General features: G+C 41.5%; 1 protein-coding gene across 2 annotated transcripts in view; it reads left to right on the top strand.

Moving 5' to 3' along the window:
- NFKB1 (nuclear factor kappa B subunit 1) overlaps nt 1-11,253 on the top strand; it is a 149,312-nt gene that overhangs the window by 103,055 nt on the left and 35,004 nt on the right. For both annotated transcript variants that reach the window (XM_030888509.2, XM_004703444.2), the window contains exons 7-11: nt 253-416; nt 1,284-1,442; nt 3,618-3,722; nt 5,858-5,949; nt 8,788-8,926. In XM_030888509.2, the coding sequence (XP_030744369.1) occupies nt 253-416; nt 1,284-1,442; nt 3,618-3,722; nt 5,858-5,949; nt 8,788-8,926 (659 nt within the window). The remainder of the gene's footprint in view (nt 1-252; nt 417-1,283; nt 1,443-3,617; nt 3,723-5,857; nt 5,950-8,787; nt 8,927-11,253) is intronic.

Here is an 11,253-nt window from a genome sequence, read left to right as displayed (position 1 = left end):
GTTGAATGTTCCACTATAAAGTCTGAGTGTGTTTGATGGCCATGTGTGCCCTAGACCTGTGGAGAGTATCAGCTAGTATGCCTTTCTAATATCACAAAAGTTCTGAATTCTGAAAGGCATCCAAATCCCTTGGGAATTGGAAGAGGCAATTGAAGATCTGTGTATCTTTTTAAGATCCACTGAACTATAAAATGAAGTCAAATCAATTTCCTAAATTTCGGTGACTGTCATCGGCTCTTCTGTGTCCTCCAGCTTTGCAAACTTGGGTATACTTCATGTGACAAAGAAAAAAGTATTCGAAACACTGGAAGCACGAATGACGGAAGCTTGTATAAGGGGCTATAACCCTGGACTTTTAGTGCATCCTGATCTTGCCTATTTGCAAGCAGAAGGTGGAGGAGACAGGCAACTTACAGGTGAGCTCTCTCTTCCCAATCTCGCTCCTTGGAGGAGCGTAATTTTTGTTTTGTCGTGTGTGGACTAGATGTTCATTTTGATACCTCTGGTTTCTCATCCTTCCGATCCGTAATCACCTCCCCCCTTCTCAGATACTTTTGGTGGCAACCTGCTACCTGTAGAGTAAAATCTATCATCTCAAAGCCCTCACACTGTAGCCCTACCCACCTTTCCAACCTCATCACCAGTCCAGACTTTGCATGCAGCCCACCGGCCCCGCCTACTGCTCTCCGAACACCTGGTGCCTAATCATACCTCTGCATGTGTCTTCCTTTACCGCAAATACTCCTCCTCCCTTTTTCAACCTGTCAAAACTCGATTCATCAGCCAACGCTTAGTTCAAAGAACACCTCCCTGTTATGCCTTACCCAGCTCACCTAATTATAATGATTTTTTAAATTATTTCTTTGGGTTCTTTAGGCTTATTTTAAACTAGTCTCTCTTTACCCAAAAAAAAAAAAAAAATGTGATTTTCTCTTTTCTTGTCCTTGTTTAATTTTTTACTTCAGCCCCAATCCCCAGGCTACTTGTGTCCCATCTCTGCATTTATAGTTTGTCCTTCAGCCTGGTCATTTTGCCATCTTATCATACTCAGAAGAGGTATTTAGATACACTAACAACAGCTTTCACCCAGATTCAGGGGAAAAAACAACTTTGGATACTTACGGATGGCATCAATAAGACCCTTTAAAAAGATTTTACTCCGAATATAGAGAATTTCAAATGAAAACTAAAAATCTATTTTTATTTTGAAGTTTATGTTCTTTAGCATCCTATATTTAAATGTTCACGCCTCCTTGCACTTACCTTGAATGGACTTTTCCTAGATGGAGAGAAGGAGATGATCCGCCAGGCCGCTCTTCATCAGACCAAAGAGATGGACCTCAGCGTGGTCCGGCTCATGTTTACAGCTTTCCTTCCAGACAGCACCGGCAGCTTCACCAGGCGCCTGGAACCCGTGGTGTCAGATGCCATCTACGACAGCAGTGAGTGCTTGCCCTGCCAGAGGATTGATTGGTGTGATGGCAAAAATGCAGGCTTCGAACCCTGCCCTGCTATTTACTTACTAGCCGAGTCCTGCGGCAAATGAGCTAATCCCCTTGTGCTTCAGCTTTCTCATCCATCAAGTGGGAATGCTGGACTCTAGTTTAAAAGCTTGATGGCTGATTAAGTAAAATATTCAATTAGGGCCATAATAAATGCAATTCCCCTTCCAGTGCACATTGCAGCCTTTTCCATCCAATACCAAACCCCGTGTTCTTTACCTACCCAATGCTCTGAGAATTTATTATGCTTGCTCTAGGAAGGAAAAACAGTTTGTTTGTTTGTTTGTTTTCCTTGAAGGTAGGAACTGATGTGGTTGTTGCTGCTGTTAGATACCTTCCAGGTTACTCTGACTCATCGTGACCCTGGGCACCGCACAGCAGTACCAACATTGCCTGGTCCTGAGTCCTCCTCACGAGCATTGTGGTGTTTGAGCCCATGTTGCAGCCTCTGTCGATTCATCTCTCCGAGGGTTTCCCTCCGTTTAAATGACCTTCTGCTTTGTCCAGCATGCTGTCTTTTTCTAGACTGATCTCGCCTTGTAACCTGTCCAAAGTACGTGAGACAAAGTCTCACCATCTAAGAAGCATTCTGGCTCCACTTTTTATAAAACAGATTTCAACCCTAATTCTTATCCATTTTCATTCCAAATATCTGTCATTTATCAAGATAATAGCTTCAAGTTAGCTGGATAAGTAGTAGAGTATATGATTCTGAAGTTATTTGTCTATAGTTCCTGAAACTTTTGCAAAGAGCATTTGCCATGCCGCTTACCTGTTTGGCATATACTGACTGTTTTAAACAGATATTTCAGAAAAGCCTGCAAGTGCTCATTGAAAGTGGATAGAATTTGATGTAAATTAAAACTCGAAGTACAACTAATTTCCCTAATTTAAACAAGTTGGAAGGGAAGTGAAAGAGTTAGCCTATATACTAAAGACTCTATCACCTTAAAAATGCAGCTGTTGGAGTGGAAAAAAAAAAAAAAGGAAGCTTTATACTTTACCACACTGAAACTTTTACTCCAACCACATAAAATCCTAATTTAGTTTGGGGGAAAGCAGTATCTCCATTTTTGTTTCTATATAATAAAAATGGATGAATAGTTCAAGAAGAAAATGTGCTTTCCCCTAAGATTTTAGGACTCTTGTGATAGTATGGCAGTATCATGTACTCTTGTAAGTAGTATAGCAACCAGTGCTCACGGAAGCAGCAGTCAAGAGAGCAAATACCGCGTTTTATTGGGTCACTCTGCTGCACAAGGCCTCTGTAGAGGATTGAAAATCGAGGATGCTTCCTTGAGGACGACGGTGTGCCTGACCGGAGCCAGGGCATTTCCAGATGCCTCACATGCATGTGAAAGTGGACATCAGATAGGGAAGACTGAAGAAGGATCGATGCATTTGTACTGTAGTGCCGACGAAGAATATTGAAGGTACCACGGACTACTAAAAGAACAAGCAAATCTGCCTTGGAAGAAGTATAGCCAGAGGGCTCCTTAGAGGCCAGGATGGTGAGAGTTCAGCTCACATACTTTGGACATGTTGTCAGGAGAGACCAGTCCCTGGAGAGAGGCTTCATGCTTCATAAAGTAGAAGGGCAGCCAAAAAGAGGAAGGCCCTTAACAAGACAGACTGACACAGCGGTTCCAACAATGGGCTCAAATATAAGAACAACTGTGAGAACGACAGTCTTTCCCGCTGTTGTACACAGCGTAGCTATGAGTCAGAACCAGTTCAGTGGCACCTAACAAAGCCAGCATCAGTGAAATAAATTTGAGTTCCTGACCTAATTTGAATTTCAGAATTCCACTGACTTGTTAGCTCCTGAAATGTCAAAAAAAATTCTTTGTCTTTCTCTGTCAGAGGGAGAAACAGTATCCTCTCCTTTCTGTCCCATCGTATTTTGGTGATAATGAGTGATCACTACCCAATAAGTGCTCTCAAATCTTTAAAGAGTGATCTGATTGCTTAGGATCCCTGTTAAAAAAATAAGAGGTAGAAGCAACTATTTAAATTTCCTTTTTGGTAATGTGTGCCAAAGACAAAGTCCCAGACAAGGACTTTGTTTACAGAGCTGAGCATAATCTATGACCTTCGTGTTTCTCCTGCGAACAGAAGCCCCCAATGCATCCAATTTGAAAATTGTACGAATGGACAGGACCGCAGGATGTGTCACTGGAGGAGAAGAGATTTATCTTCTCTGCGACAAGGTTCAGAAAGGTAAATAACTCAGGTCTCAAGAGGTGAAGCGTAATTCTTAGTGTGTATTTATGAGTCACTCTAACAATGCTGTGAAACGTCTTTAAAACATGTACACAATACAATTCACCTCTTCCAGAATTAAGTTGCCTGTATTGTTTATGTTAAACCAGTAATTAAAGTTTTCAAAAGAAGTAAAGAAATAAAAATAGTGATCACTGAAGGTTCATTATTTTTCTGTTTTAAATTTTGGTATCTAAGTTTGGTTAAACTAAAATGAGGGAGAGTCACATGCCTGGCACCCATACAAACACATCCAGAGGACAAATGATAAGCTGTTGATTTTGCAGTCCTCTGCTGGTTACTGAGAGCATTTCTGCAAACACTTCCATGTGACACTGTAATGTCAGCTAAGAAGAGGAAAACCAGTGGGATCAAGACACACTAAGATAGACAACATTAGTAGAAGAAAACGGAGATTATGTACTATTCTCAAACCATTCATTTTTAACATAACATGGTAAATTAGGAAAGTATAGGATAATCTAAATTTAAGCAGATGTGTGATTTGAAGTAAAATCTATAAATAAAAGGTAAACAGCTTTAAAGAAAAATATTCTCATTTCAGACTGAATGCTTCAAAATATATAGCCAGGAAAACATGGGATCATATTTTAAAGTAAAGCACATGTAGTCTTTTTCCAAAATGATTTTCACTGTAGCCACATACCCTATTCTTAGCCCCTTAACCTAGTTCGTCTAAGTAATATTAATTTCCAGATTAAGTGTGATGCTATGAGTAAACATAATCTGAGCAGTTTTTGCAAATGTGATTCTTAATCATCATCCTTACATTGAGATAGCTTAGTAAGAGAAGTCTTGCACTTGGTCTAAAGAATGCTGAATAACAAGGTTAAAGGGCTATACCTTGAGATCATGGGATGTTTAATCCAAATTGATATTTCTAAAATTCTATTTAAATTGCACTTTAATTTTCATAAATTGATGGTGGGGTCCTTCCTATAAAATGGGAAATGATGCCAGTGCTGAGAGGAGTTCTGTTGTGAAAGCAGGAAACAATGGCATTCTGTCTGACCATCGTAATGTTTTTAATAATTAATATGAACTAATAGTGTATCTAGGAGTCCATATGGCATAGTGGGTTATGTTTGGGGCTGCTAACTGCCAGGTCGGCGGCAGTTCGAAAGCACCAGCCAATTCGCAGCAGAAAGGGAAAATCTATTTCCGTAAAGATTTGGAGTCTTGGAAATTCACAGCGACAGTTCTGCCCTTTCCTGTAAGGTCACTGTGAGTTGGGGTCGACTCTATGGCAGTGAGTTTCTGTGTCAATGTGCTTAGAGCCTAGACCTTGGAACTACATACACTGGGTTCAAATCCCATCTCTTCCATTTACTAGCTGTTCCACTTTGGATAAAACAACGTAATGTATCTGAACCTCAGTATCTCTGCTATAAAGTGATAATAATAGTACATATACCTCATAGAGCTGTGTGAGGAGTAAGTCAATTACTGTGTGTCTGTCTGTCTGTTTACTTAGGAGAGTGCCCCCAGTGAGTGTATGTGTGTCTGTTTACTTAGGACAATGTCCCAGTGTGTGTGTGTGTGTGTGTGTGTGTGTCTGTCTGTCTGTTTACTTAGATAGAACAATGCCCCGGTGAGTGTGTGTGTGTGTGTGTCTGTTTACTTAGGACAATGTGTGTGTGTGTGTGTGTGCGCGCGCGTACTTAGGACAGTGCCCCAGTAAACAGTACATGAGTTGACTAGTTTGTGACTCTACCTTGAGTTGTGCTGCCCTTTGAGACTCCTGTATTCCTCTCCATCCTTCACCTTTCTGAGAAGTGAATTATTCAGGGATGACGAAGTGCGAGAAAGACTGATTAAGCGAAAACTCAGGTTGAATAGATAAATCTAGTATTGTCCTTTGTAAATGAAATGTGGGGCCTATTTCTGTAGTAACTAATGTTAAAATTTTGTGATATATTAAGCGAGTCAGTGATTCGACGGACTATTTTATTTTTCTTATTTCTAAAAACCTTCAGTAAATAGTTGGTAGAATCTTAAATCAGTTCTATGCTTTAGCATGTTTACAATACTGCGCTCCATAACATGACATGCTGGAATTCACCTGTTGACAGATGACATCCAGATCCGGTTTTATGAAGAGGAGGAAAACGGAGGCCTCTGGGAAGGGTTTGGAGACTTTTCTCCCACGGACGTTCATAGACAGGTAAGTGGACGATGACAATTTTACATTTCTTCTGGGTTGAGAGTCATGCTTTAATTTCCATATGTGAAATAAGAAAAGTTAGAAATAAACTTAACCTGCAGGGGAAAGTACTATTTTAAATGTTACAGGTCTCCCAGAAAAGCCATTACTTGTCATCAAAATATGGACAAGGCTCTTTTACATTGGTTCTGAGATTTAGTTAAGAAATTTCCTGTGAGTGTCCAATCCCTTAACCCTTAATACAGTGGTCCTCAGGTACTCTACCTAAAATGTTTGAAATACTTTGCTAAGGTAATTGTGCTGATACCTGTTTTTAAAAAGGTATTCTAATGGAAATCTTTTAGAAGTGGACTCCTTTAGTTGAGGCTACTGTGATTCTGATATGTCAAGATTTCCCAGCTGTAGCTGAGTATATTAATAAAAAGACAAGCCCACTGCCCTGGAGGGGGTTGTGGCTCATACAACCCTACACGATGGAGTAGAACTGCTCTAAGGGTTCCGAGGCTGTAAAGTCTCTATGGGAGCAGTTGGCCTCATCATTCTTCTGAAAGTCAGCTGATGGCTTTAAAGCTCCAACCTTGTGGTTAGTAGTACCTACCCACAGTGCTACCAAGGTTCCTTTTGTATATGAATATGTTATGAAAATATTGTATCCCTTGCTGAATGATTACTCTAATTCCCTTTGAAATTGTGACTGGGGAGTATTGTTATCAAAAGCAATACACGCTACCTCACTGCCATCGAGTCCGTTTTGACTCATAGCGACTCCACCACAGAAGAGAACTGCCCCTGCACGTTCCCGACTGTAAATCTTCATGGGAGTAGAAAGCCTCATCTTTCACCCATGGGCAGTTGGTGGTTTTGAACTGATGAATTTCACAGAAAATCCAAATATCTATCAGCAGGTGGTCAGTCAAATAAATTATGACCTATCAATATGATGGAATATTATACAGTTAAGACGATGAGTATTCTGTAAACTGGAGCCCTGGGAGTGGAGTGGCTACGTGTTGGGCTGTGATCTGCAAGGTCCACAGTGCGAAAGCACCAGCCACTCTGTGGAAGAAAGACGAGGCTTTCTACTCCCTTAAAGATGCACAGTCTCAGAAACCCACAGGGTGGTTCCACCCTGCCTTAGAGGGTCACCATGAGTCAGCATGGACCTGCTGGCGGGCAGTTTGGTTGGGGTTGTTCTATGACCTAATAAGGGATATCTCAAAAATACTGTTAAAATTTGAAGAAGAAGAAGAAAACTAAGCATAACAGTAAATGTGAACAGTGTTCCTACTTTTTATGTTCATGTGGTATAATGCCTAAAGCAACTCTAAGGAGCTCTGGTGACACAGTGAGTGAGCACCTAACTAACTACTACCTGAAAGGTTGTTGGTTCAAACCCACCAGCAGCTCAGCACTTTTCCTCTGTCATTTTACAGCTGCCATGAGCTGGAGTCAACTCAACAACCCCCACCAACGACAGAGAGACTCTGGAAGGCAACTAGCAAATGAATAACAGTGCTTTCTGTGGAGGCACAGAGTAGGAATTGAGTAGCTGTAGTTAGAAATCTTCCATGAACACCATTGTCTATCTTTGTATATTTAGCAGAATCTCAATCCTTGTCAATATATTATTACATAGTCAAAAAATAAAGCGAAGATTTGTAAAACGCGCAAACAAGCATTTCTACCACCACCAAGAAATAAATGAGGAGGCCAGAAGTGTGTCTTAGAAGGAAGTTACAAGCCCCTTGCGTAGGTAGACCCAGAGCCTTGATCCTCCTTATGGCCAAATGCAACGGTTCTTACAAGCCTGTCTCCCCGGGAGGGTGTAGTTTCCTCTCTCCTCATTGGCTGGCCACTGGTGGGGGAGCCATTTCCTTCATCTCAATCTCTTCCCATGTGTTAGACAGGGTTCTCTAGAGAGAGAAAACCAAATTGCTGATAATTTAATATATTTATTTATAAAGATAATTAGATATCTAACAAGATATGAGCTGTTAAATCATATACAGATAAATATATAATACAAGAAATAAACAGTTAAATTATAAAGCACTACAAATGGCTCAGTGCAACTCACTCCCGTGAGAGAGAGTTGTGAGAGACTAGCAGTCCTTCAAGTCTAGTCTGCTGCCAGATCTCCCTCTATTTATAGAGAGAGCTAGGCTATCTCAGCACAGCAGCCAACCGCAAGGCAGATCACCAACTGTCAACTAACCACCAGTCCCAACTGCCAGTTCCTAGCTCCAGAGATGTCTTAAAGGGACCTCAACTTACAGTGACACAGTCCACAGGCTAGGCGTCCAACAGGTGGTGTAGCCTTTAAATTGAGGCACAGAACAAGCAAGGCAGCCGCACACTGGTCCGATGATCAAAGAGCGAGAGACAAGAAAGGCGAGGCTCACCGAGCCATTTACCTCTCCCCCCTTCAGTTAATCCCAGTTGCGTTTATCGGCCAGGCTGATACAATAAACTATCTCATCCAACAATCATGCTCCCTAATACTTACTGTACCTAATGCCTTGAAGATTTTCAAGGTTGATTTGGAAGAGGAAAAATAAGTATAAGAACTACAGCTATTTGAAATATTAGACAAATTAAATAATGAAGATTTGAAATACATTGACATCATCTTGTGTTTCAGTTTTACAGTAAAAGCTTATGGGTATACAATTCTGAGTTTGGGGCTTGCTCTTGGGTGCTGTGTTTTTGTCCACTATGTCTAAATGTTGGGGATAAAGAGAAATATAAGGAAAGTATTTTATGAGTAGCATAGCTGCAAAAATTATCTAATGTGGACATGTAGCACTTCACCAACCTTTAGATCTTCTCACCCTGCAGTTTGCCATTGTCTTCAAAACTCCAAAGTATAAAGACATCAACATTACAAAACCTGCCTCTGTGTTCGTCCAACTTCGAAGGAAATCTGATTTGGAAACGAGTGAACCCAAACCTTTTCTCTACTACCCTGAAATCAAAGGTAACTCGGTTGTTTGGACTTTGGGGCTTGTTCCAGGAAAAAGAGAAGTTGATAGAAGAGATCAGGCAGCGTTCTGCTCTGAACAGCCTCTACGTGAGTAACTGCTACCTGGGTCCACGGCATGTGTTTTCAGAGAAGAGACAAATAATACACTATTTGGGGATCACTGAGTTGAATCCAGCCTTTTAAAATCACATTGTTTCCATATTCCTACAAGCGTCTATGACATTTAAAGTGTTGGCTTATATAAGAGAATATATAACCTTTATTGAGTAACAAAATTATGGCAGTTGAGATCAAAAGATAAGCTTTGGTGTTTAGGGGGGAAAAAAAATCAGGCCACTCTGTCAACCAGCCTCAGGCAGTTAAGCAGAAAACGCAGGCACTGCGAAAGTATCAAAATAAATAAGATACTTTTTTTCTTCACAAAAGACATATCCACACAGGGAGATAGTAGTCTCCTGAAATGGCTAGCGTGCAAAGCATGATCCTGAGAACCCCCAAGAGCAAAGCGTCTGCAACCCGCGTGAAGAGCTGGGGAGAGAGCCGCCGGCTCCAACCGAGCTCACAGAAGGCTTCTTAGGAAGGACTGTCACGTGGTCCTTAAAATTTGAGGTCTATTTCAGCAGCTTAATGTTCAACAGAAAAGGAAAATATTGTCTAGGCTTAGGAAACTGGGAGAACTGGAAGACAGAGGTAAGACTAATTAGTGTGTATTCAGGGAAATGGTTACGAACACTGCTGTGGGCTGGGAAAGACTGAGGCAGGTGAAGCCGGCCAGGACCAGGATGTGAACTTCTGTGAGTGTCATTGAACAGATTGGCACTGGTTCTAGAGAGGGCAATGGTCAACCCTATGTGTGTTTGGAAAGACCACTCTGACTTCCTTGATAATGAGAAGACTCTCCGGGTACAGACAATGAGTCACAAGAATACTGCAAGGATTGTAATGATTGTCACAAAACAAAATATGCCTAAATTATTGAATGGAAAGCTACTTTGCTCTGTAAACTTCCACCCCATACCACACCCCAAAAAAAGCATTAAAACATAAACAAGACTCAAGAATTCAAGTGAAAAGTGATGAAATTAGCAAAGTTATGGGTCCTAGGAATGATAGGAGGAGGTGGATCCAAGATACACTTCCACGATGGCCCCAAGAGGACTTGAGAGGTAACGGAGCAGTTCAGGAACAAGAGGTTCTGTTGGCTCTCTTGTCGGAAGCGTGTGATGTAGTTGACTGATGAAAGGAGCAAAGGAGATTTGGGTGAGAAAGAAGACAGCTCCATTTAAAACAGATTACAGGGACCTGTGGGCAATTCACGCATAACTTCTAAGCAGGTGACCACACCTTCCAGTGATACCCTCCACCCCCTCGCGTTGCCTAGTTTTATGTTCTCTATTATTTTTATCGATCTGTAAAACTGTCCAGGTTGCTAAGAAGTTTCTTTATCCTTACATAAAAATAACTCATATTTATGTGTCTGTTGTCTGCCTCTCGAGAACCCTAGTAGAAATAAGTTCCTTGGGGATGCAAACTTGGTCTTTCTTGTTCGATGTTATGGCCCCAGCGAGCTCTGGTAGCATGGTGGTTACACATTGGACTGCTACCTGCAAGTCAGCAGTTTGAAACCATCAGCCACTCCTCAGGAGAAAGACAAGGCCTTCGACTCCCATGAAGAGTTACCGTCTTAGAAACCCACAAGGGCATTTCTACCCTACCCTATAGGATCGCTAAGAGTCAGAATCAATGGCAGTGAGTGAGGGAGTTCTGTCCCCAGCATCTCATAGAGTATACTGCAGGCACACAGTAAATTACCATCAATATTTTCAAGGTTAGTGATAAATTGGGTGCTATGTTGTCTCAATCAATGGCCTCTATTTTAGCGCTCTAAGATTTAATATATATTACAATGACTACACAGAACCCTCAGACAAATTCATAATTAAAGGGTTTATTAAGGAAGTCAGAGTGCAATGCCAGTGAGAAGTACTCAGGATAGATGTTTCTCAGGACATGTTACAAAGTTCTTTCACATCTGCTAATAAATTCCCAAAGGGGCATGCCACTCTGCTGGAAGCAGGTTTTCAGCTAATGCTTCATGGGTCAGCAAACCCAACTCCCTGAATTAAGTGCCCAGAGTCACCTCATCCCAGCAAAACGCAACCGAAAGGCATTCAGCTTGAGCCGCATGCGTCAACAAGCCCAGCTTCCCCAAGTAAGTGCCCAAGAAGGAGCTTCTCACTCCACAAGCCAGTCTTCCGCACAAAATCACTCAGTTTTACTTCCTCAATGGGTTGGGAAGTCCACCACTCTTCTGTGGTCTG

Source organism: Echinops telfairi, unplaced genomic scaffold, assembly GCF_000313985.2.
Source record: "Echinops telfairi isolate 266 unplaced genomic scaffold, ASM31398v2 ScPeMD7_7468;HRSCAF=8506_0, whole genome shotgun sequence".
Taxonomy (NCBI): domain Eukaryota; kingdom Metazoa; phylum Chordata; class Mammalia; order Afrosoricida; family Tenrecidae; genus Echinops; species Echinops telfairi.
The sequence above is the reverse complement of the archived record's forward strand: the minus strand, read 5'-3'. Positions and strand labels throughout refer to the sequence as shown.